The sequence below is a fragment of the Aulonocara sp. 'chitande type north' Nkhata Bay genome, linkage group LG18 (assembly GCF_057382095.1).
Source record: "Aulonocara sp. 'chitande type north' Nkhata Bay isolate Kocher_YH1m ecotype deep benthic linkage group LG18, A_spYH_male_GT1.1, whole genome shotgun sequence".
Classification (NCBI taxonomy): domain Eukaryota; kingdom Metazoa; phylum Chordata; class Actinopteri; order Cichliformes; family Cichlidae; genus Aulonocara; species Aulonocara sp. 'chitande type north' Nkhata Bay.
Window position 1 is genome coordinate 40,983,749 of NC_141361.1, and position 27,963 is coordinate 41,011,711.

Below are 27,963 nucleotides of genomic sequence, written 5' to 3' on the forward strand. Positions count from 1 at the left end.
TAGATATTTATTGATGAATGCAAACAAACCTGACACTGAACCATCGTCCAGCAGAACAAACCTGATCACATGACCTGCTGACCCAAACAGTGCAAAGCTCCATGGCAACAACAACAAACAGCCTCACATATGTTAACAGAGGCTGTTAGAAGCACAGAGTCTTTACAGTCTTTCTCCTGTTTGGACACAGATCTCTGCACATCTTCATCACAGTTCCTCACAGACGTGCAGAGTGTGTGGATATCAAAGCTAAGTTTCCACCATGTTTGTAGTCTGTACTGGGACTCATGGAGCATCTCTCTATGAGCACTCAGTGCTTTAAACAGTGAGTCCCAGTTTAACCAGCAGCCTTCACACCACACATCACACAGACATGGAAACTTCAAACCTCAGACTGAAGACACCATCAGAAATAAATAGATTGTGATGAAGATGAAGAACTGGACCAGTTTGCTGTGGTTTCTTCTGTTCCTGTCAGAAATAAGAGTCTGGCAGCACTTTGCTCTCCTTCCACATGTTTAAGGAGGAAGTGAAGAAGAGCGAGTGAGTCGTCTTCCTCTGTGGGCCCAACATCAGGCAGCAGCCACGTATTTTTAAAAACCCAGCACACTGCTTCAGAAACACTGAGTCAGGTGACCAGAGTCATGTGATCAGTGAGGTCTTCACTCAGGACGTCACTGCTTCAGGACCTGATTCAGAGGTTTATAAGGACGTGGATCATTGGTGCTGATGTTGTGTGAGAGCTGGTGAACCATGGGGAACATAAATAACAACCAGGCCATCAGCAGTTCTACCCCCAGCTCTAAAACCTACATAATACACTATACATATAGTTATATAGGTTATAGTATGTTGTATATACACGTAGCTGAAGCAGTTTCATTTGTAGCTTCACGCTGCACTTCACATGTTTGTCCACCAGATGGCAGCACAGAGGCCTGTGTTGGAAAGCTTTGAGTAACCAACCAGGAAATATCTGTGTGTAAAAACAGCAACACAAGAATCCAGGATGAAGACAAGAAACTCAAAGCTCACAAAACAGGTGGAGCTAATTTTGTGACGTGTTTCTGTAAAAACACCACAGAAGTGAATCATCAAAGTTTCCATGTGAGCTGATGATGCTGCTGCAGAGTTTCTGTGAACCTCCTGTGACCCCGCCTCCTCATACAGAGACATCTGATTGCTCTTCAAACTGCATCACGTGGACACATGTGATTGTGTGTTGTATTGATCCCAATGCTGGTATCAGTCCTGGATCAATAACACTGGATGGATGCGTTCAGCATGGAGCCCTGAGCTGTGTTACAGACAAACATGGAAACTGACAGGTCTGTGTCATTCACAGTCTGTAACACTTCTAAACAACAGAGGCTGACCCAAGTGCCTCAGAGCCAGGCACGCTCACATCACAGCTCTCTAAATAAGCCAGTTTCAAAATAAGAGCTGAAAGCTGTGTTTGCTTGTGTTAGCTTATTATTGTGGAGACTAACATTCAGTGATCATGTGTTCAGACTCATAATGATTACTCTCAGAAATCCTGATCTTTGTATTTACTGTGTGTTGGATCAATAACTGAGATTCATGGTATCACACAGCTGTGCTGCTGCTGATGTCAGCACATCTGGAACAATACGAGGTATCTGCTAGCAGACTGAGCAGGACGTGAGACCTGTGGACTGTTTAAAGCTGTCCCTCCACAGCTCACTCAGACCTGATCCACACCTCAGTGATATTCTCTGACTTCCTCAGTAGAGACAGAAACCATTCAGATCTGGGACCATCAGCTGACTGATGATGTCACACAGACTGTGTTTTTCAGGAACAGTGATTCTGATGTGAGCCTGCTAGCTGACAGCAGACCTGATGAAAGCACATGTTCACATCTGTGAGGACAGACTGGACTCTTTGACTGCACCTTGGTTCTCCTCAGAGGTCTGTACAGGAGCATGTCCACCCCCACTGAAGATCTCAGTCACTGTGAAACATAGAAAGCTGCTTGTGTGGCCTCTGCCTCACATGTAGATACAGCTACAGGTTTCTCTGTCAGTCAGACTGAAACAGTGTCCTGATGCTGCATCATTCAGCTCTGTGCCCCAGTCAGCATCACTGGGAGCTACCAGTGTTTCTGCCCTTTTCCTGTAACACTACACTCAGCACAGGCTCAGCTGGTATCCAGTGTTGGACTTTGGCTTCAGCTGCTGTGATAGATCCTCTAACATAGATCAGCTCTGCTACATGTTGTTAGATAAGTGCAGCTGCTGTCATGTCCTGATGTTTCTCTGGCTCAGCAGCTTCTCCATCAGAGGTTCACATGGAGCTGATCCAGTATCTCCAGTAACTGTGTTCTGTGCCTCACTGGTTCATCCTTCTGTCTGTGTGACGTCAGTCAGATGTTGAAGTTAAACTCTGTAATCTTCACTGTGTCACAGAGTTCAGTGAGTCCCGTTATTCACAGTATCAATCAGATCATCAGAGAACAGCTGATCAGCAATCAGTGGTGCCAACAGCGCCTCCTGTGGTGAGAGGATGCAATAATGCAATGTAGCATTTTTCCACTCAACACTTGCAGTCATGGAAACTGTCTGTTGGATCTGTGTGACGTTGCTTTCTTGGTCAGAGTTCCTCACAAATGTCCAGATGATTCTTCTAATGAGGCGTCGACCATGTTTGCAGCTCTTTGGAAGAAAACGTCGCCCTTTGCCATCCTTACTTTTCTTTGACTTCTTCAAATGCAGCTGAACTCCAGCTGGTATTTTCTTGGACTTTGCAGCTGTTTCTGGTCATCAGTTCATTCCTGCAAACCTCTGAAGCTGAACAACAATGATGCTGCATTGCTGGCTGATCCCAAAAGGTTGATTCTGTTCATCTGGACGTTTTCAGAAACGTTTGCTCACTGATCAGGTGACTTCTTCAGTCTCAGCTGACTGCAGCTTTACAAGCTTACAAACAGCACATTTGCACAATGACTGAAAGCAGCAGCACCTGATATATATGATACTAATATAATACATATACATATATAATCCATACTAATGATGAAGGAACTGAGCTCACAGTCCATTGTTCATTCAGTGAACTACTCAGTTTATTTTGGGCCTCAGAAATGCTCACTCTGTTTGTACATCACTGTCAGCAATAGACTCATTCTGCTGTGTGGACAGGAACACATGTGACATCACTTCCTGTTTGTTTGTGACTGAAGAAGTTTACAAGGAATCATTTAGAAGAGTTTCAAACATCAACTGATTGAATCCATGAATCTGAAAACGTGTTTGTGAGTGAAAGAGACAGACATGTACAGACTGAACTATCTGTTCAACAGTCAGAGTGTTTCTGTAACAGGAGACACTCTTTACACTCCACTCAGCACAGGGACACTGAGCCACCAGGAGACCAGAACATAAACCCAAACCCAGGATAAAGAGTTTGAGTGAATGTGGTGTTGAAGGTGTGGAGGTGGATCAGAGTGTCAGAGGAGACTCTGTAGAAGGACAGAGTGCCAGCAGGACAGTCCACATACACTGCTGCTCTGTTAGAGACAGAGGAGGAGGAGGAGGAGGAGGAGATGGATGTTTGTCTGTCATTGTGACAGACAGACTGAGGACCATTATCAGAGCAGAACAGACTCCAGGACTGATCATTGAATCCAAACCAACAGTCATAACTGCGTCCTTTCCTTCTGATGCTTCTGTAACTCACTGATATATAAACGTTTCCTCTCCACTCGACCTCCCAGTAACAGCGACCAGTCAGACCATTTCTACACAGCAGCTGTTGATAAACATCATTAAATCTGTCTGGATGATCAGGATATGACTGAACCTCCTCCACATGTGTCACCTTCCTGTTGTTGTCAGACAGTTGGAGCTTTGTGCTCACTGTGTTTGTGTCGATTGTGAGTTGACAGGAATCTGATGGAGAGAACAAACACAATCCAGCTGCAGTTATTGATCCATCATCTGTTCATTGATTGACACTTTGATGATGACTCCTGACATGATGAAGATGGTTGAATGTGTGCTGCTTTGTTTTCATGAATCCCATTAAAAACACACTTACACTTCCTCAGACCTGGTCTCAACCATCGGACTCCAGCAGGCTCCACCCTGAAAGGAGGAGGGGGGTCAGAGCAGCACAGTCAGCACGCACACATGGACATTACATGGCTCTCACACACACACTGTTACACACTGAGCTCAAAGCTCGGCTCCACTGTTTTATTCAAAGAAATCTACATTTATTTATCAGCACATTTAAAAACAGCTTGAGCCAAAGTGCTGCACAGAGTAGAGAGAAAATAGGAAACATACACAGTAATGACTATAAAGACTGGTCAGGATTGAAAGCTACAGAGTACAAATGTGTTTCCAACCGGCTTTTAAAAATGTCCAGTGTTGGTGACGACCTGATGTGAAGGGCGACTGTTCCAGAGTTTGGCTGCAGCCATCGATAAAGCTCACCTCTGTTTTTACGTCTAGTTCTGGTCAGAAGCTGCTTATCTGCAGACCTGAGGGCTCCACTTGGATTCTTTTGTTAAAGAGAGATAAGATGGAGCCAATCCATTCACAGATTTAAAGACAACCAGATCTGGAAGTGGATTCTACCACGTACTGGTAACCAGTGGAAAAAGCTGGTGATGGGTCGTCTAGCACAGACCCACCGCTGGAACCAGACAATTGATGAGGGAGAGAACTGTGACAGCGCCGTTCCTTCACTTGACCTCAGTCGCTCTCGTCTGCTCCCTCGTAACACTGCTCTTTATTGAGCTTACATGAATATGCACAAGTTCATTAACATGTGACGTCTTACACAGGTATGAACAAAGAGTACCAGTCTGTGCATAGCGTGTGTGTCTGTGTGTGTTCCAGATGTGACCCTGTGAAGACTCCCCAAAGCTGGTGCTAAGAGTCCAGCGGTCCCCCTAACAAAGGGCTCTTATACTTAACCAGACACAGAGCAGGTGTTCTCCTAAACCATAAATCAGTAAGAGAAGGTACGACCTCTCTCATGACCTTAAGGTGTGTGTGCATGCCAGAGCACTCTGGAAGGCACACAGAGTCTTTACAGACTACTGAGGCTACGTCCACACGTACACGGGTATTTTTGAAAACGGAGATTTTCCGTTTTCGTTTTAAAAAATAATCCCGTCCACACATAAAGGCAGAAATGAAGGAAAACGCTGCCAGGAACATGCCAAAGCAGCAGGTGGCGCTATATTCCTAACCTGTAGAAATGTTGGCCAATCAGAAGTCTAGAAGCCTTGGTGGGAAAAAGTAAACAAAGCTGGGGCATAGAAGCAGAACAGTCGTATGTGTGGAGGGACAGTAACTGTGTGTATATGTAAGCATTTAAACACTGCAGAGAGTAGAATTAACAGTAACAGTATTGTAGAAATTCATTTCACCCAAACAATAACGTGGCGCACAGTGTGACGTCAAAAAAGGCGCACACCTTTGACGCTGCGTTTTCTGCGTTTTCTCCGTTTTTCTCGTCCACACGTAAATGCAAAAACTGAGTTTTCGAAAATATCCACCCTGGTGGATATTTTTGGTGGATAGCTAATAACAGCAGTCTATTTAGCAGTAGCTGCTCACGTTGTTATAAAGTAAAGGAAAACGATATGAGCATTAGGTTCTAATGCGTATCTGCCTTGAATTAGACGTAGGTGCTAATGGCAGCCTACTTAGCATTAGCAGCTCAGATTGTTGTAATGTTAGCATAGCCGTTCACATTGTTAAAAAGTAAGTGTTAACATTAGTGCATAATGCTAATTCGCATCAAATTAGCGTTAGTTAATAACGGCAGCCTATTTAGCATTAGCAGATAATGTTGACCTTGGCCCACTGGAAAAGTTAACAACTAAAGATTTAGGAGTGTTTCTCGATAGCTCTTTCTCATTTGAGAAACAAATAAATTCTGTTATTAAAACCAGCTGTAAGGTTTATATTGTTGATTGTCATTTATGCTTAGAAATATTTACTCATATATGCTTAGAGTTCTATAATCGATTGCATAATGATAGAGGTTTGATCCTTAGGCTACGTCCACACGTACCCGGGTATTTTTGAAAACGCAGATTTTTCTATGCGTTTGCACCTTTCGTCCACACGTAAACGGCGTTTTTGGTCACTGAAATTGGTTCGTCACTGAGATTTTTAAAAACTTAAGTTACAAAATGTTGTCTCTGTCCAAATATTTATGGACCTAACTGTAGGTCTACTTTTAAGGAAACTCTCAACATGACTTATCAGTTATCATTAATGTTCCTGCAAACAGACTCCTTGGAGACCCCCTACATAAATATCCACGTACTATCCAGCTAGACTAGTGTGTCTGTCCCTGAAAATATTCCTGCATGTGTGATTGTTCATGTCTCATCTGCAGGAAACAAACAGGAAGTGAGTGAAGGACACAGGAAATGTTTCCAGCTTGTCCTCCTCTATCAGACATTCTCTCCATACCTGAGAGTGTCCAGTCTCCAGCCTGGATCCTTCAGTCCAGACGACAACAGCTTCATTCCTGAGTCACCTGGATGATTGTAGCTCAGATCCAGCTCTCTCAGATGGGAGGGGTTGGAGCTCAGAGCTGAGGCCAGAGAAGTACAGCCTTTCTCTGTGATCAGACAGCCTGACAGACTGCAGACACACAAAACAACAATCTATCTTTTAAAGATCATTTTCTGTTTGTCACAATAACATCTATCCATTTACATCCATTCAATGTAACTTTATTTAAAAGTGACAATTCCCAACAGACAACAACAGTCGTCTGAAGCTGTTTAACAGTGTAAGGCCTCCAATATTAGAGAGAAAGCCCCAAAAACCAGACAATCCACTGTGTGCAGCACTTGGTGATGGTGGGAAGGAAGAACTCCCTTTGACACAACGATCCTCCCAGTGAAAACAGGCTCCTGGAGGAGAATCTATCAATCAATCTTTATTTATAAAGCACTTTTCATACAAAGATATAGCACAAAGTGCTTTACATGGTTAAAAGCGCCCCCCCGCCCTCCAACTCACTCCCCACACTCTCATTAACATAAACGATCATGGATACATATCCCCCCCTCCCACACACACACACACACACACACACACACACACACACACACACACTCACACACACACACACACACACACACACAAAGAGTAAAATTGGGCTGGGCACACATGAGCCAGGTGAGGAAACACTATCACAGGGAGCCGGTTACAGACTGCAGCCTCCAGGCTGGGCACACAGCATATAATATAAATAGAATAACAGGATAGAATAAATAAGCATAAAATAAATAAACGCTAAGTAAAAGCTAAATTAAAAAGGTGGGTCTTGAGCCTGTTCTTAAAAACATGTACGTTCTCTGCGGCCCTGAGCTCCTCCGGCAGGCTGTTCCACAGACGAGGACCATACCACTGAAAAGCTGCCTCTCCGTGAGTATGTGTCCTGACTTTAGGGACAGTCAAAAGGCCAGTACCAGAGGACCTCAGGGTCCGCGAGGGTTCATATGGTAAAAGCAGATCTGAGAGATAAGAAGGCCCAAGACCATTAAGACATTTAAAAACCAGTAAAAGAACTTTAAAATCGATCCTGAAACACACGGGGAGCCAGTGCAGCGATTCTAAAACCGGTGTAATGTGGGCCCGCCCTCTGGTCTCCGTCAGCACACGAGCTGCCGAGTTTTGTAAAAGTTGTAAAGGTGAAATATTCTTCTTAGGAAGACCAGAGAGCAGGGCATTACAGTAATCAATGCGACTGGTAATAAAAGCATGCATCAGCATCTCCGTGTTGGCCCGAGAGAGAATAGGGCGACTCTGGCTATATTTTTTAGATGATAAAATCCAATTTTGGTTACATGTTTAACATGTGGGATAAAACCAAGCTCAGAGTCAAAAATAACACCCAGGTTTTTCACTTGTAGCGAAGGACATAGTGAAAATGCCTCTAATTTAGACAAGAGTTTCTCTCTCTGAGCCTCAGGACCGACAATTAAAACTTCAGTTTTGTCCTGGTTAAGCTGTAAAAAGTTTTCTGCCATCCAAGATCTTATATCCAAGACACAGTTAAAAAGGGCATCCATTGGTCTGGTGTCATCAGGAGACACGGAGATGTACAGCTGCGTGTCATCAGCGTAACTGTGGACGTTCACTCCATGCCTCCTGATGACACTGCCGAGAGGCAACATATACAAATTAAAAAGTACAGGGCCTAGAACCGACCCTTGAGGCACACCACATGTCATTTTATGGATCTTAGAGGAGCATGTATCCATACTCACCATAAAAGATCTGTCAGAGAGATAGGAAGTGAACCAGTTGTGTACAGCACCAGAGAGGCCCACCATGTGTTTTAGTCTGTTTAAAAGAATAGCGTGGTCTACTGTATCAAAGGCTGCGCTTAGATCCAGTAGCACCAGCACTGAGAGCTTTTGGGCGTCCCAGTTACATCTAAGATCATTTAAAACCTTTAGGAGAGCAGTCTCTGTGCTGTGGTTCACCCTAAATCCAGACTGGAATATCTCCAGGATCTGTCTATCATTGAGAAAATCATTAATCTGAGTAAAAACAAGTTTTTCTAAGACTTTACTTAAAAATGGTAAGTTGGATACAGGTCTGTAGTTATTAAAATCATTACAATCCAAATTGCTCTTCTTCAGAAGGGGCCTCACCACCGCCGTTTTAAAGGCAGCAGGGAAGACACCCAACTGAAGAGAACAAAGCTCAGCTTCAAAAAAATCTACCATGACTGGTTGCAGGGTGAGGGGAAAGAGAAGAGATGAGCTCAGAGAGACACAAAAGTTAAGGACATGCAGTCGTGACATATAAAAGCATCAGGAGTGAAAAGAGGGGAGTGGAGAAGAAAGCAGAGCATCATCAACAGCCTGAGCCTATAGCAGCATAACTAAGGGATGGTTCAGGGTCACCTGATCCAGCTCGAACTATAAGCTTTATCAAAAAGGAAAGTTTGAAGCTGATCTTCAAAGTAGAGGGTGTCTGTCTCCTGAACTCAAACTGGGAGCTGCTTCCACACCAAGTCCAACATAGCTAGGCTGAGTCGTTAGATTAGTCCAAAGTAAAGTCAGAAAGTCATTATTTGTGTCACATTTTAGTGGAAATGTACAACAACTGTCCAAAAGTTATTTCTAAATCTGATATTAAACAGTTTAAATGGTGAAAAAAGCTGTAAAGAAAACAGAGTCAATAAAAGCCTCTTTACAGGGTCACCAGTTTAAAACTCAGACATTTAAACTGGTGATTCTCCTTCTCTGCTCCATTTCCTCTCTAGACTTCCTGTTCCTAGGAGGGATTTGATTGGCTGAACGTCCTTTTAGCCTTTCTTTAGTTCTTTGGGTGCTAATCAAAGAGGAAAACACACGCGTCATGTGACGTGACATAAGGAGCGCTCTGATTGGTTGGGATTGACAAACTATGGTGCTGTTTGCAAGCTTAGCTTTGCAGAGGCAAGAAAATCTCTTGGGATGCTCCACAGTGACGTTTCCACACTTTGGAGCTTCTGAAGTGCAGATGTTTGGAAACGCTGCTCCAACGTGTGGTTCAAACACTCAGATCACGTGACCTCAGCTGCCACAGGTGGCATACCTGCGGCTTCCATGTTAGCATGTTAGCTCCAACAGGTGGTCAGTGTGAGAGCAGAAGATGATATCAGTGACATCCAAACAAGGAAGGAAGAGACTGTTGAAGGCAGCGAGCTGTGACTGCTGTGAACAGTGTCCTCACACTATTTTCTCCCTGTGTCAACATACATGAGGCTGCTTCAGCTGCAACACACCACAAACACCTTTATACAACTAAATATACTGAGAGCACACTGCTGTGGTTGCTGTGGTAACATCCATATATCCAGCTGTTTGGGGCCGAGTCTGCTTCCTCATCCTTGGTTCAACCCTCAAAGTTTGATGCGTTTTTTTGAGATTTGGTTTTATTTGTTGTTCTATACACTGTGAAACAAAGCTAGAAGCCCCTGTGGTTCAGCGGGGGACTCAAACCCAGGACCCAACCTGCTCCAACAACAGTCAGAGGATTTTATTAAGTCTCATTTTCTGTTCATTAGGAAAACATCAATAATGAAGAGCACATGTTTATAGAGGCACATTCAGACCAATGACAACAGTCCATTCACACTGACCTCCACCTTTTTAAATGTGAGTAAACACATCATGGTTCTGGTGCTGACGTGGTATCAGGGACAGGTGATGATTTTGAACTCAGTCTGAGGTTTGATTACACTGAACCTGCACTGCTTTCTCCTGTTTATGACACATTTATACCCAAAGTCTCAGCTGGATAACAAAGAACGAGGAGAAACACATTTGTTGAGAGAATTGTTAACAAATGTGGTGAGAGTGTTGTAATAGTTACAGACAGAACTATGATTTATTTATTTAAATGCATTCCAGGACGTTTTTTACTCACGTTATGTCGCTTCCACGATGTTATTTTTCTCTCCTACAACGTACGTTACAATTACATTAGCATGACCATTTATCCAAATTAGGCGATGACGTCATTCAGCGACTTCCAGCAACTTTTAGGACAGCCAATAGCAATTTTCCTTACTGAGGAGTTGGCAACACTGCTAGGAGCAGTGGGTGGATGGCAGCATCATCATGAAGGATCAGTGAGAATAAATCATCATCCACAAAGAAAACCAGTCTGAGTGTCTGACGCTCTTGTTAGAAAGACGCAGTCGCAGCTTGTGGGTGCAGTTAGCTGGTTTGCTAGTTAGCTGGTTTGCTAGTTAGCTGGGAGCTAACTCACTCGAACATTTAATGCTAAACTGTCTAAATTGTGTGAGCAGCATTCATTGCTGCTCTGTGTTACTCTCCAGCCTCTCTTTAACTTATTCCTCTCAGTTTTTTTCCTCCTTACAAACTAGAAAACCTTCTTTTTCAGCTTCTCCTCCACACTCAAGCTGTGGCTAAGGTGCTACCAGCACGCATGCTCGGTGTGTCCAAATTCATGGGCTGCTTCCTCCTGAGCCGCATTTGTAGACCGATAACGTCACAGCGACGCGCCGAAGGCTGTCCAAATTCGTGGACTCCGACAAATGCAGCCGACAAATGCGTCCTCCTTTTCCCCGAATTTGAAGGATGGGTCGGGTGTGTCCTTCGTGGCCCACCATATCCCAGAATTCATATTGCGGCCCAGCCAAACTCCAGTTTCTGGTAATGGCGACCGCTACTAAGATTTAAATTTACTCTTATTAATCTTTCTGGGTCACAAAACTTTTAACATATTTTCAGGCGAGAAAGTAGTTGTGTAAACATCAAATATCTGCTCGGTTTATCAAGATATCGCATATTTGCAAAAGTGCTTCGACGTTTTCGGAGACGTCTGCTACCCACCAGCTCGACAGCTAGCCGGGAGCTCGAGGGTCACTGATGCGGCCGAGAACGGCACAACTCCCGGCACATCATTTTCAGATCACCGCAGACTTTCGCTAATCAGGTTAAAAGTAATATATAAGTCACTTAGACAACCTAAAAATGTCATTGTTTGGCTTTTTCAGTGTTTTATTTGTTCGTGAGTAAATCGGTTTGGCTGAGATTAAAGTTATCAGATTAGATAAAATAAAACTATGAATCCCCCGGGTGGGTTCGTCCTTGGTTTTTACACAACTGAATAAACGTCAAACAGAAAACTGATTAAACAGACGTGTGAGATGGTCAACAATTTACACCAGTGTCCTGTTATATTTTAGATAGCAAGGAGCAGACGGCCGAGTTTATTAAACTCCACCGAGACAGCAGTGACGCTAATCAGAAGGCTAGACCGTCCAATTTCACGGCCGTTTACTTCCGGCCTACCCGACCTTCTGAGGACCCGGCCCACGTAGACCGCGAAGGCCGGGTGCTCAGGAGGAAGCAGCCCATGAATTTGGACACGACCACAGTCTTTCTCACTCAACAGTTACACTCGTCACCCAGACTAACACCACTCCACATGTTCACAACTAGGAGGCGCTAAAAGACCACATACAGTGAGATTATCAATAAATGTCTGCTGTGTCTGACAGTGACTTGAGTTTTTACTAACTGGCTACATGAGCAGGATTAGCTGCAGTGCTATCTTTGTAAAAGAGACTCAGCATTAGAACCAAACAGAAACATTTCTACTTTTTCTGCAGCACCAGCTGGATGCATGGAGCCTAAACTCCAGTGACAATGAGACACATACAGTGTGACTGCTGTGACTTTACAGCTGGGCCTCATTCACTGACATTAGTCAGATATGACTGACTCTAGGGTTGCAAAATTCCCGGAATTTTCAAAGATGGAAACTTTCCATGGGAATAAACGGGAATTAACGGGAATTTATGGGAATAAACTGGGAATTTTCAAAATTGAAGGTTGGCTCTTCTTAGGGAACTTAAATATAGTTGAGCAAAGTATATTTTAGCATAATATTGACAAAAACAAACAAATGCAATTCAAATACACTTGAATATCCATGCCATTCCTTAATCACATGTACAGAGCACATGCTTGCTGCATGGCTATTGAGACCACCTACTGGCACTGTGCATGCCTCCATCACATGTACACATGGACCACACTTTTGAGCCTGAAGGACAAAGAGTATTGAAGGCACACATTTGAGCCTGTGGACTTAACAAGTGAGGTAAGTTTTGATGATATTATGGGAAAATATATTCATTAAATGTTTAAATTGTGAATATCACAAAAAATGTATTAATCCTATAGATAGCAATCTGATAAGATGCTAAATAAAATGCTAGCATCTGTTAGATGCTAAATAAGCCATAGCTAGTATAACATAAAGAAGATGCTAGCTTCCTCATTTGGCTGTTTTGTTTTGAAGATCATTCCAGTTGTTTAGCTAGCCTTACTATTTATATCTGTTTATTATCATATTGCAATTGTATTATTACGATCTCTTGCATTGCATTAGCATTTTTACAAGCTCTTGTTTTATTTTACAGAAAAATGCCACATGCGCTATCTGATGTGTGGAGACATTTTACACCAGCTAATGTGCAAGGGAAACCTGTATATATGTGTAAATATTGTGATAAGACGTACGTGAAGAATGCCACAAAAATGCAGCAGCACATTGCAAAGTGCAAAAAAATTCCTCAAGGCCCAACACATGCAGCAGCCAGGAGTTCCACTCAAGGGGAAAATGAATCTGTTTCAGCTGTATCAGAGTCAGATACCCACTCATCAGCTCCTGGTCCCTCTGGCATCGGAGGATTCTTTGATTTTATGGATGACACTAGCCAGAAAAACGCAGATGAGTGTTTCGCTCGTGCAATCTATGCAACTGGCTCACCCCTGATGCTGACATCCAATGTGTACTGGAAGAGATTTTTGAATGTTCTCCGACCAGCATACATTCCCCCAACCAGACATGCATTGTCTACTCATCTACTGGATGAAGAGTTCAGTCGAGTTCAAGCAAAGGTGAAACAGACCATTGACCAAGCTGACTGTATTTCAGTCATCACTGATGGATGGTCCAATATCAGGGGACAAGGAATTATTAACTACATAATCACCACTCCTCAGCCTGTGTTCTACAAGAGTGTAGACACAAAGGAAAACGGACACACAGGCCAATACATTGCAGATGAGCTAAAAGTGATCATCAATGACCTTGGACCAGATAAAGTTTTTGCACTGGTCACTGACAACGCAGCCAACATGAAGGTTGCCTGGGCACATGTGGAGGAGACCTACCCACATATAACTACTATTGGCTGTGCAGCCCATACACTAAATCTTCTCCTAAAAGACATAATGGCACTAAAAACAATGGACACTCTGAATAAGAGAGTGAAGCAAGTTCTGAAATATGTTAAAGGCAAACAAGTAACTTCCGCTACATTTCTGTCAAAGCAAAAGGAAAAGAACAAGAGTACTACACTGAAGCTTCCCAGCATAACGCGATGGGGTGGTGTTGTTATCATGTTTGACAGCCTTCTGAAGGGAAAGGAGTCTCTGCAAGAGATGGCCATATCCCAGTCTGTAGGCATCGACAGTGACATCAAGAAGGTCATCTTGGATGATGTGTTCTGGGAAAGAGTATCTAGCAGCAGGAAAATCCTCAAACCTATTGCAGCAGCAATAGCGAAGATAGAGGGGGATGGTGCCATCTTGTCAGATGTCCAGTGCCTTTTTGCAGAACTCAAAGAAGAAATCCAGACAATTCTGCCCACTTCCCTACTACTGAAAGCAGAGGAAACGGCTGTGGTCAAGTCATTGGAACAGCAGAGGGAGCATGCACTGGCTTCATGCAGCCAGTGCATGCAACAGCATACATGCTGGACCCCAAATATGACAAGGGCATACTTTCTGGGGAAGAGATCAACGGTGCCTATGCGGTCATTACAGCCATGTCTGACCACCTGGGTCTCGATAAAGGCAAACTTCTAGGTAGTTTGGCAAAGTATCGAACAAAGCAAGGCCTTTGGAAAGGGGATGGAATATGGCAGTCATGCCAGCACATATCTGCAGCCACCTGGTGGAAGGGACTATGTGAATCTGAGGCCCTTGCACCTGTAGCCTCCATCCTCCTCCAAATCCCACCATCATCAGCCGCCTCCGAGCGCAACTGGTCACTGTTTGGCAACACCCACACAAAGGTTCGCAACAGGCTCACAAATGTGAGAGTGGAAAAGCTGGTCGGCATTCGGGCAAACCTACGGCTCTTTGAGCCTGACACAGAGCCATCCTCAACAAGGCTGGAAAGTGACACTGAAGAGGAAGACTCAGAGTTGGATGCTGAGGAAGTGGACATGTTGTTGGATGATGATGAGGTCCAGGAAGAGTCTATTGACTGAGCAAAAATGAGAAAAGAGGATTGCTTGAAGGAAGATTTGCATGTTTAATGGGACGTTTTGGAGGATAAGTGGCATTTTTCATTTAACCTTTTGAATGGGACTTTGTGGAGATTTTTGGACAGGGGGCATTTTTGAATGAGCGGGGTTAGGGGATGGTAATATTGAACTCAACATTTCTGTTTTTATTCATCCATGAAACAAGTTATTAAAACGTGTTCTATTCTACTGTACTTACAAATAAATTGTTGAAATATCTGTTGAAAACATTTTGCATGGAGGTTTTCTTATGATTTCTGTTTATATTTATGCTTGGAAATAATATATTCCCAGTTAGTTCTCCTAAATTCCCATTAATTTCCATAATTCCCATTATTTCCATGGAAAGTTTCCAATATGGAATATTTCCAAAATTCCCAAGCTTAACTTACCATGGAAATTTACCAGAAACTTTTTGGAAATTTACCGGAAATTTTCCACCCCTTTGCAACCCTAACTGACTCTATATCACACTTAAAGCTTCCTGTAAATGAAAGAATCAGTGAAAACGAGGCACTTCAGTTGATTTTAAACAAAAACTCTGAACATAACCTGATCCAGACCAGGTTATTGGTTCAGCATCAGTAACCATGGTGATGTAGCCAGGTAAACACAATTTATGCTCACAATCACACATCTCCAGTTAACCTTGCATGCATGTTCTTGGACTGTGGGAGGAAGAGTACCTGAAGACAACCCACATAGACCACACTATCTCCCCTATTTACAGAATTATAATCTAATTAGATGATAAAGTAATAAATTATTTGGTATTTTAATAAAAATACATTTTAGCAATAGTTTATAAGTCAACAATTATAGTTTTAAAAAAAGTGACAAATCAAACAGTCAATAAATCTTCTACAGCTGAAACTAATGTAGACAATGTCGGGGGAGGAAGTAAAAGTAAAAACCAGAGACGATAACTACCAAAATAAAACGGGAAGTGAATAACATTCAAGCTCACTTTAAGCTCAACAGTCAAATTCAGTTTTATATTAATCTATTGTTTTGAATTTTTGTTTACATTTTATGTTTAAGTGAGGCAATGAGTCATATCACTATGACCAAATATATATTTCATCTTTTCAGTCAGAAATAATCAATTGATCATATTTTTATTACTAAAATTTTCTGAAAATCAAATTCTGATATCTGAACAAACAGCTCTGTAAAAACCTTCAGAATACAGGAATCGAACTAGAAGGTTTGGTGGATGAAGCACTGCTAAAATAAAGAATTTGGACTCAGAGGAGCAGATGGGACATTTCATTGCAAATGAAAGACAGAAAGTGAACAAATATCACTAAAAAACCCCAGACGCTAATTTCTACATTAAGACTTTTTTCAAATCAATTGACTGTTTATGCAGTAATAGAAATCAGGTTTAACATGATCATCGGTGGAACATTTTAAATCCTGACCTGAGAGTTTCCATTTTACAGCGTGGACTCTTCACTCCAGCAGACAGAAACTTCACTCCTGAATCCTGCAGGTCAGAGTTACTCAGGTCCAGCTGTCTCAGACTAGAGGACTGGGAGCTGAGAGCTGAGGACAGCGCTTCATAGCCTCTCTCTGAGAGCTTACAGTGACTCAGTCTGAAAAATGACACATAAACATTAAACACTGTTATTAAATTGCAATGAGGGTGCACTAAAGAGTTTTTAGATTTTTTGCAATAAATCCTGTTTATTGCAACACTAGGGCTGCACAATTAATCGTTAGAAAATCGCGATCTCGATTCATACTTGTGTGCGATCTCATTTCCAAATGACAACGATTTAAAAAAAAAAAAAAAAAAAAACGACGATTGTACCGCATTTTGATCCGGGACGTACTCTGCATGAAAACAAGCGCTCACTCTTCCTGCTCAACAAATGATAAGGGCGGAGCCTTATACCACGTGATACAGAAGCTGCCGTGTGATGCTAAAATTAGCAGGAAAAAACAACGGAGAGCACGTCAGGGATGACGAGAAAGTGACAGGAGAAAATCCGTCCCGGTCAACCACCCAAACACCAATAACGGGAACCTTATACAGCGCTTCCCTATACCCGTCGAACTCCCGCAGGCACAAAGAAACTACGGAGGCTATTACTTATCACCTGACCAAAGATATGGCTCCATCAACACTGTGCAAAACGAGGGATTTAGGAAAACGATCAACACCCTAGACAAACACTACACAGTGCCGTCCCGCAACTATTTTTCTATTGTTGCACTACCTGCTCTGTACACGCAGCGTCGAGCAACGGTGGAGACGGAATTTCAAGCAGGACAACATTTTGTTGTTTTTATGTTTATTTATTGTTTTTATGTTCAGTCTCAACTGTTATGAAGTTGATGTGCAGTTAATAAGTGCAATAAATATTTATACTGGAAAAGAGAATCGTGAGAGAATCGTGATCTCAATTCTAAGCCAAAAAATCGTGATTCTCATTTTATGCAAAATCATGCAGCCCTAGTCAACACTAAGAGATGACACTAACATAAAACTATTACAGAAGTTTAACTGACTTTTCTCCCCATTTAGTGGCTTCTTATTGGTTAATTCTGTCAATTCATGAAAAGCACAACATAACTTGATCTCACCTCAGAGTATTCAGTTTACAGTGTGGACTTCTCAGTCCTGCAGAAAGAAACTCCACTGCTGGATCCTGCAGGTTGTTGTTACTTAAGTCCAGCTCTCTCAGTGTAGAAGACTGGGAGCTGAGAACTGAGGACAGAGCTTCATACCCTCTTTCAGAGAGATCAGGGACACTCAGCCTAAAAAACAAAAACAAAATAAAGACATAGGGCCTGTTCTTCGTACCGCGCTAAGTGAGTTAGCTGGATGAGATTGTTGACGATTTCGCGTGATCCTGGATCGTTCGGTTCCCCGAAGCCCATCCGGGACTTGCTGTCATAGCAACAGAGCCGTAAGCGTAAACCTGCTCGGGAGCAGGTTTACTTTATGTAAACAGGATTAGATCGCGGCCACGCAGGTATGTCCGCTTCATTTATACGAAAGCAACAGCGATATTTTTCCACTGTTTCACCATAAATAAATAACATCAATGTAACTAAAGATAATGCAGCACTTGATCCTTTTATTGATTTCACACAGATACATACAGGTCATTCCCTAAAAAAGGGAAATGTACTATTAACATTCTATTACATGTATGTGATTATTACAGATGTAATTCAGATTTCAGAGTAGTAATTGTAAATTACTTCGTGTAATCAAGATGAGAGACCACGGCTATAAAAGCGAAGGTGGATTTGGGAAGTCTGTCGCAGTCATGTCCTGTCCGTATACGCGACCAACCCATTGCGGAAGGTGCAAGATTGATAAGGAGAGTCCTCAGAATTCAGCGTATATTGCGGGATAGACAGGATCCTTTAGCTCAGCGCGACAGTGTGCTCATAGAGAGATATCGATATTCCCGTGAGGGTATTATTCACTTAACCAACTTGTTGACGAGGGGGTGCAGGACCACCACCTGTCTTTTTTTTTTGCTCTGCCCTTTTCTTGGTTGCTGTTATGAACAAACAAACAGAGTATTCCAGGGTCTCTTTCCAAGAGACGACAAGCAATATAGGCTAAGGAAAGCTTTTTGTTGGTGAAACAACGTTTGCAGTCGTCTGCCGCCATGTTGTGTTGCGTTCAAGGGACGCCATGTTCAAAAGTAATAGCGTATATGGCGCGAATGTGGGGAAAGGTTGTGTGAATGTGGTATGTTGTTATGCTTTAACCGTGAGTGTTTTGTTTAAGTTGTGAGTATGTAAAGTCATTTTGAATTAGTTTGTATTTATTTTGCTTTTGAGAGAATGCTTTTTGTAACTTCATTTTTGTTTATGAACTCTGTTATTTTATGGGAAGAATGCATGGTCTAGTGTGATTTGTATTGTGTATATGTAGAGAAATAAATGAGCTCCGGCCTGAGCAAGACGCTAACTTCGGTGTCCTCTCTATTAATCCACAGTTTGCTCATATTTGGCTACGCAGTGCTCTCTAGCCTGTGTGCCGCTTGCTGCCGGTCCAGATTCCCCTAGGTCTGGTGCCGGTAACAACTTGTTATCACTTATATTGCTTTTAGTCTCTTTCCAAGAGACTAAAAGCAATATAAGTGATAAATATTACCATTCTGTAGAATATTCTTATATTTCACTTTTACTTGTTCCCATGTTCTAGTGGGTCCTGTTGTGGCTCTAATGTGAAAGGGGATATAATATAACATATTATAATATAATATAATGTAATATAATATTGGATAATATGGTGTGATATGATAAATCTACCCTACCGCCTACTGGTGTTGGCCAGAGGGGCCGATGGCGTGATATGGCAGCCTGGCTTCTGTCAGTCTGCCCCAGGGCAGCTGTGGCTACAACCGTAGCTGCCTCCACCAGTGTGTGAATGTGAGAGTGAATGAATAGTGGCATTGCAAAGCGCTTTGGGTGCCTTGAAAAGCGTTATATAAATCCAATCCATTATTATTATTATTATTAAATTACTTACGAGTTTGATTTGTCAGCAACTTTCTGCCAGCCCTCTCTCCTTGCTTTTGCAGCCTTTGCAGTGTTCCCTTGCGTTTTAATTAAACTCTGAAACTCCTGAAATCCCTCACTCAAGAGTTCTTGCTCTGCTGCCGAAAAATACCGAGCGCGCTCCTTCGACATTTTCGCCGACCAATCAAAGGGTTGCCGATCAATGTTTCTACTATCGATGCGTAGCCCCTGTTGGGCCACCCAGTGATCTCACATTACTTCATCCAGCTATACTAATCGTCAACAACAGGTGTGTTCGGGGAACCGGAATAGCGAGCTCAGAGTTAGCGCGATGATTTGGTCTTGGATGTTTCATTTGATCTTGGATGTAGTAAGCGACGTACGAAGCACAGGGCCCTGATCTGAAAAATTGTCATTTGATAACAAACTGTTTGTGATTAATTTAAATCACTTCTTGTGTTGAACCTTTGAAAGAAAGACAAATGTCAGTGTGCATTACTATTTATGGCTAAAAAACGTTTTAGTTTAAAAATGTTCCCTGTGTAAATATAAAGACCTGGAACTTGTTCATTAAATGCTAAACAAAAACAAGTGATGACTCATTCTGTGAACAGGTGACAGTAGGGCTGCACGATTTTGCATAAAATGAGAATCACGATTTTTTGGCTTAGAATTGAGATCACGATTCTCTCACGATTTTCTTTTCCAGTATAAATATTTATTGCTAGGGATGGGTACCGGTGTCCGGTGCCATGATGGCACCGGTTCTGACATAAACGGTAGTAACCAGACCGAAAAGCAGCGCACATTTCGGTGCTTTATTTCGGTGCTTTTTTTTCCTGAGCTGTGATACACTTCTAGCCAATCATTTTACGTTTCCGAGGATAGTAGGCGGGGCCGGGTACGTACGTTCTGTTAGAGCAGAGCTACAGATTAAAAATGTCCAAGGCGAAGCGGTCAAAAGTCTGGCTGTACTTCACAGCAAAAGATGCAAACTCAGCAGCAACAAGTGCTTTAAGCTGATACTGTGATACTGTCAAAGGAGGTAACACCTCGAATCCGATGAAACACCTGGCGACGCATAGCGTTTTTTTTAAAAGCCAAGAAATGCACCGTATTTGATAGCTTGCTGCGAGACCTCACACCGAGCGCATCTACTGCGGGTGTGGTGCCTGTTATCGACCCGGAGTTAGAACATCCCCCAAAAACCCGAAGAGGAGAGTCCTGGCCCCTAGCCCTGCCAGTGTAGCAGAAATGATGAGGATGATGATGCAGCAGCAGCCGTTCTTCTCTGCGTGAGTAGCTTAATGTTGTTCGTGTGTAATTTACGTTGAGTAGGCTAACCACGTTATTACATTAATGCAGGTAAGGTGAACTAGCAAACACCATCATAGCTACATGCAGCTGTCCTCTTGTTTGATGGCAGATACTCCCTTCACCCTGGCCAAAAAGGCTAAAATGACCAAAGAAAAAGTGGAAAACAGTTAAACATGAGAGGTTTTTGGACAAAGTTTGTGTTTTTTCCATTGTTTAAGCACTGCTTCCAGCCAAGAGTGATACCATATATGCCCCATAGCTGCAGGAAAGGCACACATTGTTATCTTTTTACAAAAAAACAGCTGAACATGAGAGGTTTTTGGACAAAGTTTGTGTTCTCCATTCTTTAAGCACCGTTTGAGCACCGGCACCGTTTCAAAAGTACCGGTTTGGCACCGGTATCGGATAAAACCTAAACGATACCCATCCCTATTTATTGCACTTATTAACTGCACATCAACTTCGTAACAGTTGAGACTGAACATAAAAACAATAAATAAACATAAAAACAACAAAATGTTGTCCTGCTTGAAATTCCGTCTCCACCGTTGCTCGACGCTGCGTGTACAGAGCAGGTAGTGCAACAATAGAAAAATAGTTGCGGGACGGCACTGTGTAGTGTTTGTCTAGGGTGTTGATCGTTTTCCTAAATCCCTCGTTTTGCACAGTGTTGATGGAGCCATATCTTTGGTCAGGTGATAAGTAATAGCCTCCGTAGTTTCTTTGTGCCTGCGGGAGTTCGACGGGTATAGGGAAGCGCTGTATAAGGTTCCCGTTATTGGTGTTTGGGTGGTTGACCGGGACGGATTTTCTCCTGTCACTTTCTCGTCATCCCTGACGTGCTCTCCGTTGTTTTTCCCGCTAATTTTAGCATCACACGGCACAGCTTCTGTATCACGTGGTATAAGGCTCCGCCCTTGTCATTTGTTGAGCAGGAAGAGTGAGCGCTTGTTTTCATGCAGATTACGTCCCGGATCAAAATGCGGTACAATCGTCGTTTTTTTTTTGTTTGTTTTTTTAAATCGTTGTCATTTGGAAATGAGATCGCACACAAGTATGAATCGAGATCGCGTTTTTCTAATGATTAATCGTGCAGCCCTAGGTGATAGGCAAGACTGTAAGTATGTAGCAATGAGAGGGAAGGCTGGCTCATATCCTGGTGAGTGAGGGTTAGTTACTCTAGGAAAAGGTCAAGGTATGATTGAGAGATTCTGGGAGACTGAACCAGTGAAATGGAAATTCGTTCAATTAAAGCAGATATAGTGATTAGTCCTTCCATCAGTCGTCCACAAAGCAGTGAGATAAAGTCTCAAGTCTCATTCTGCACAGTGTAAATGTCAGTGTCCTCCGGGTCCTCACTGATCATTGCATTCTGTCACAAATTGTCATGGTTCACAGACTGTGTACAGTCGGAAATCAAAGTGCACGACATTGGAGAGATTGAAAAACAATCAAGCATGCAGATCTAACAACAGGAAACCAGAAGAAACACGAGGAATATAATTGATTCAGCAGCTGCAGATCCTTGGAGCTGTACTGGTGAGGCAGATTGTAACATATAGAAGTGAACTCATCTTCAGCTGAGCAGTGCACTGATGCAGAGCAATAAGACCAGAGGAGCAATGAGGGAGTTGATCACCTACGGCTCCATCACAGTCTTTGAACGTCTTCAGTCAGTACAGAATCATGCTGCGAGGCTTTTAACCAGCACATTAGACTGGACATTACTCCAGTTTAATCTCTTCACACTGGTAACCAGTTCATTTTAGGCGTTATTTAAAGATTTAGTCCTTACTTTTAGTCCCAGTTTATGTTTCTGACTTTCTACAATCCTACAGCTCTTCTCACATCTGAGATCTTCCAGTCAAAGGCTTTTACTGGTCCCACTAACTCATTTATTCAGACTCTAGTATTCAGAGTGGCCTTTAACTAGTTTTAGGCTGTATGATGTTCAGTGTTTGCTGTTTAATGTTTTTATCTTCTGTGTTTTTATTGCCTGTTTCTATTGTAAAGCACTTTGTGGTTTTTGACCTGTGAAAGCTGCTGTATAAAGAAGTTTACTTACAGGATGATTCTGGACGTGACTTTGATAAAAGCTGACACCCAGATATGTTTAAGACACTCTGACATTTACTGCTGCCATCAAACATTAACTATAATATACTGTATTTAGTGCTGATGATCATGTAAAAAAATATGTTTAAGTTTTTAAGGGTCCATCACACATGATACTGTTTATGTTATAAATAAAGCCTGATCACATGTTTACTCACAGAGCTTTGTTGGAGGCTTTGATCACTGGCAGCAGCCTCAGAAGAGCCTCCTCTGAAGCAGAGTATTTCTTCAGGTCAAACACATCCAGATCTTCTTCTGATGACAGTAAGATGAAGACCAGAGCTGACCACTGAGCAGGAGACAGATAACCTGTGGAGAGACGTCCTGATCTCAGGGACTGTTGGATCTCCTCCACTAGAGAACGATCATTCAGTTCATTCAGACAGTGGATCAGATTGATGCTTTTCTCTGCAGACAGATTCTCACTGAGCTTCTTCTTGATGTACTGGACTGTTTCCTGATTGGTCTGTGAGCTACTTCCTGTCTGTGTCAGCAGACCCCGTAGGAGAGTCTGATTGGCCTGCAGTGAAAGACCCAGGAGGAAGCGGAGGAACAAGTCCAGGTGTCCATTTGGACTCTCTAAGGCCTTGTCCACAGCACTCTGGTGGAGAGATTGAAGTTTTGGTTTGTTAAATAATTTAGATTTCTTGGAGGTTGTTTGTTGTTCTTCCAGCAGATTGAGTCCAGAGTTGATGAAGGTCAGATGGACATGAAGAGCAGCCAGAAACTCCTGAACACTCAGATGGATGAAGCAGAACACCTTGTCCTGGTACAGTCCTCTCTCCTCTTTAAAGATCTGTGTGAACACTCCTGAGTACACTGAGGCTGCTCTGATATCGATGCCACACTCTGTCAGGTCTGATTCATAGAAGATCAGGTTTCCTTTCTGCAGCTGATCAAAAGCCAGTTTTCCTAGATACTTAATCATCTTCCTGTTCTTGGGACTCCAGTGTGGATCTGTCTCAGCTCCTCCATCATACTTGACCTTCTTCACTTTGGCCTGAACCACCAGGAAGTGGATGTACATCTCAGTCAGGGTCTTGGGCAGCTGTCCTCCCTCTCTGGTTTCCAGCACATCCTCCAGAACTGTAGCAGTGATCCAGCAGAAGACTGGGATGTGGCACATGATGTGGAGGCTTCGTGATGTCTTGATGTGGGAGATGATCCTGCTGGCCTGCTTCTTATCTCTGAATCTCTTCCTTAAGTACTCCTCCTTCTGTGGGTCAGTGAACCCTCTGACCTCTGTCACCATGCCAACACAGTAAGGAGGGATCTGATTGGCTGCTGCAGGTCGTGTGGTTATCCAGAGGTGAGCAGAGGGAAGCAGTTTCCCCCTGATGAGGTTTATCAGCAGCACATCCACTGAGGTGGACTTTCTAGGGTCAGTTAGGATTGTAGTTTTGTGGAAGTCCAGAGGAAGTCGACACTCATCCAGACCATCAAAGATGAACACAACCTGGAAGTCTTCAAAGCTGCAGATTCCTGCTTCTTTGGTTTCAGTAAAGAAGTGATGAACAAGTCCCACCAAGCTGAACTTTTCCTCTTTCAGCACATTCAGCTCTCTGAAAGTGAATGGAAATATGAACTGGATGTCCTGGTTGGCTTTGTCTTCAGCCCAGTCCAGGCTGTATTTCTGTGTTAAGACTGTTTTCCCAATGCCAGCCACTCCCTTTGTCAGCACTGTTCTGATTGGTTCGTCTCTTCCAGGTGAGGCTTTAAAGATGTCTTCTTGTCTGATGGTTGTTTCTGGTCTGTCTGGTTTCCTGGATGCTGTTTCAATCTGTCTGACCTCATGTTCATCATTGACCTCTGCAGTCCCTCCCTCTGTGATGTAGAGCTCTGTGTAGATCTGATTCAGGAGGGTTGGGTTTCCTGCTTTAGCGATGCCCTCAAACACACACTGGAACTTCTTCTTCAGGGTGGATTTAAGGTTACGATGACAAACAGCAGCTGGAAATTCTGAATAATAATAATAAAAATACAACTTCAACAATCATATTTTACAAATCGCTGACGACATTTTCTGACCCACTGAGAAATGACTGAACACACTGGTGTCATGAGTGTCTCATTTATCTAACAGCTTAAAACCTTAAGTAAGAAATCCTCTTACGTCTCTGCAGACGGTCAGCCAGCTCCTCCTGCTTCATTCTCCTCAGGAAGTCCACTGTGATCTTCACAAATGCCTCTCTGCTGCTCCTCTGCTCATCATCCTCCCTCTGAAACTCCAAGCACTGGGGCTTATTTGGATTCAGAGCCTTCTGGATCTTCTTCAGCTCGTTCTTCACAAACGTGATGATGTTGTCCTCCAGCAGCTGGAACAGAATATTTATGAATGACCCACCACTCTGAACTTCAGTCCACACAACATCCACTTCTTTACGATCAAGAAGCATATCATCCACGATCTCCTCACCAATTATAAGTTTGACTTTATCTGATTAACTGAGAATTTCTCCACAACTCCACGGTCCCAAAACGCTGATTCTGTTCATATGAATGCAGCGATTTCAGTGGGAGAAACATTTCACTGGTGTTCAGAGCTGAACTACCAACAGGTTGATGATCGAAGCCAGAAACTTGGCGATGTTATAGGTGACAGAGTTGATCATACAGACAGCTGGTCTTAAAGGTTCACTCTGTTTACACATACAGATCAGTATTTAAGGTTTGACTCTCATCATCCACTGGAGCACAAACTGGGCGTCATCAGGACGCTACAACACAGAGCGAACGCCATCCCCACAGACACAGCAGCCAGGGAGGCAGAAGAACATCACATCAAGAAGGTCCTGAGGAAATGTGAACCAGCTGACCAAACACATCCTGCTGCAGGATGTTAACATAGCAGCACACTGATGATCCACTCACTGTGAACAACACATTTGGACCTGATTTGCTGCTCTGGTTTACACGTGTGTGTAACTCTTAGAGCTGATTGGCTGCTTTTTATGGGGGCTGGGTCTTTGGAAAGTGAGCAAACCACAGTTTTAGTAACACACCCTGAACTGCACACTTTAACAAACAACATGAGATTTTAACTGTAATGTAAAAATCCTGTGATTCACTGTTATTAAGCACAAACACATCTATGGCCCCGTTTCCATTAGTAGCTGCTCAGATCGACTCGCCACAGGTCGCCACGACTGGACTGGATCCACTGGTTTCCATTACACCACCTAATGTGGTCGTCTGAATACAGCAGAGTGTTGACTCACATCATTAGTAAGTGCTAATGCTGCTAATTTCCATCATGTTTGTCATTTATTTCTCAGAGTTATTGAAGAAACAGTTATTCAGCTTCATTCCCACTGATCTCGACTACAAACTGTTTCACTTTGGTTTCTGTTTAAAGCCTCGATGTTTAAAACGTTTCCCTGTGATCACATTTGCACCGTCTGATTTCAAAGTTTGTTTCTTTTGGTCATTTAGTCCACAGAGTCCTTGGTGTTCTGAAAGGGACCTATAAACAAATGTATTAATATTAATAATAAAGTAGTTGTTGTACATGTACAGACCATAAACATGGAGTCCAGCTGTGTTTGATGCTGCTGGGCAGACTGACCACTGGGACCCTCTGAGCTCTGCTGCTCCACTCTGTGGATGAACCATGGACACACACATGAAGCCACTTTCATTATTAAAATGTGAATTTAGCCTCTAAAAGCTGTGTTCAGTCAGTGTTGCTGCTTCCCTGTGTCTGACCTCACGTATGTGCTTCTGAAAGAACTGTTAAAAATCCCGTAAACACTTTTTAACCTGTGAAAAAACCTTTTCAGAACAGTTTAAGCTGTTATATGTTGAACTCTTGGCTGACATCATATTAAATGCTGTGGACTCAGAATATGATGTCCCTCAAGTTTACATGTGTGTGAAGGCAGACGAGTCAGTACTTTGGTGATACAGTGTAAAGCTGCACTGATTTCCATGAACAGCACTGTGTTCAGTGTTGTCCTGATGGAGTAACAGCAGCCAGTATGATCCAGGCTTTAGCTGCTGGGTCTCTGTGTGACCTCTCAGACTGTTTAACAGATCAGACACAAAGAGCATCAGAGCTGTTCTTTAAAGACAAACATGAACCCACTCAGGTCACACTTTCCCCACAGATATGAGCATCACTGTCCTCAAACAGCAAATGACCAAGTCGAACATTTGGATCTTTTCTCTTTCATTGTTTTCTTTTTAATGAATCTTTGTAACAATCTGAGGATGTTTCAGGTCATATTTATCCAGGAAACACAAACATGTAAAGGAGTCATCACAGCTCTCTGACCTCGTTGCTCCAGGTTCACCACTGAAGACTGGAGGGACACCTTTGGACCGGTCACTCCTCACAGACGGACAGCTGGACCCTGCAGACTGTGACCTCTGACCTCTGCAGACACAAACATGATTGAAGCAGCTGTGATGACACAGACTGCAGATAATGCAGCTGTTTCCTGTCAGTAACATCCTCTTAGATTAGAGTTCAGCTTTTTACAGGAAAACTGGACAAAACTGATTTTTGTTACAAACTCATTTTCATTTCCTCTCAGCTCACAAACACAGTCAGACAATCAACCAGAGTCAACACTGATTATAATGTCAGTGCAGAATTATTTCTGTTACTCAGTGAGTTCAGCTCTCTGACCTCGTTGCTCCAGGTTCACCACTGAAGGCTGGATTATAACCTTTGGACCGGTCACTCCTCACAGACGGACAGCTGGACCCTGCAGACTCTGCTCTGTCCTCCTCTTCCTCCATCATCATCTTCAGTCAGTCTGAGAGGTAAACCACAAACACTCAGTGAGTTCACATTAACAGGAGTAACCGAGTTACAGTCGCTGACCTCTGACCTGTCATGTGACCTAGAAACCAGGTGAATATGTCTGTAGGTTCAGTCATCCAGGTCATGTGATCTAAGGAGCTTGGAAAGAAAAGAGACGTCTTTAAGTTTCTGGAAGACGTTTCATCCGAGAAGCTTCTTCAGTTTTAAAACCAAACGGTGGAGAGTCCCAGATATTTAAACCTGAGACGGAAAGAAAGCATGTCGCTGACCCACCACTGATCATGATCAATGGTGGGTCAACAATATAAACACTTATTTCAAGGATGAAACTGTGAGTCTGATCACTTGAGCACAAACATCTGGAGCACAGACATCTGGAGCACAGACATCTGGAGCACAGACATCTGGAGCAGCAT

General features: G+C 42.9%; 1 protein-coding gene across 1 annotated transcript; it reads right to left on the reverse strand.

Moving 5' to 3' along the window:
- Window positions 1-27,963, reverse strand: LOC147309275 (protein NLRC3-like). Its single transcript, XM_086273315.1, has 10 exons — window positions 27,893-27,963; window positions 27,053-27,154; window positions 26,298-26,376; window positions 24,893-25,094; window positions 22,938-24,738; window positions 17,446-17,619; window positions 16,278-16,451; window positions 6,462-6,635; window positions 4,060-4,106; window positions 1-3,911 (listed from the first exon to the last, which is right to left on the reverse strand). The coding sequence occupies exons 1-10, from the start codon at window positions 27,961-27,963 to the stop codon at window positions 3,364-3,366; spliced, it is 3,372 nt and encodes a 1,123-aa protein (XP_086129441.1). The 3' UTR covers window positions 1-3,363.

Coding starts and splice junctions, on each gene's coding strand:
- LOC147309275 (XM_086273315.1), bottom strand. CDS start 27,963: ATGCTGCTCCAGATGTCTGTGCTCCAGATGTCTGTGCTCCAGATGTCT. Junction 25,095..26,297: donor AGCTGGACTCCATGTTTATG/GTCTGTACATGT, acceptor ATTCTGTTCCAG/CTGCTGGAGGACAACATCAT. Junction 16,452..17,445: donor TGTAAACTGAATACTCTGAG/GTGAGATCAAGT, acceptor GTCATTTTTCAG/ACTGAGTCACTGTAAGCTCT.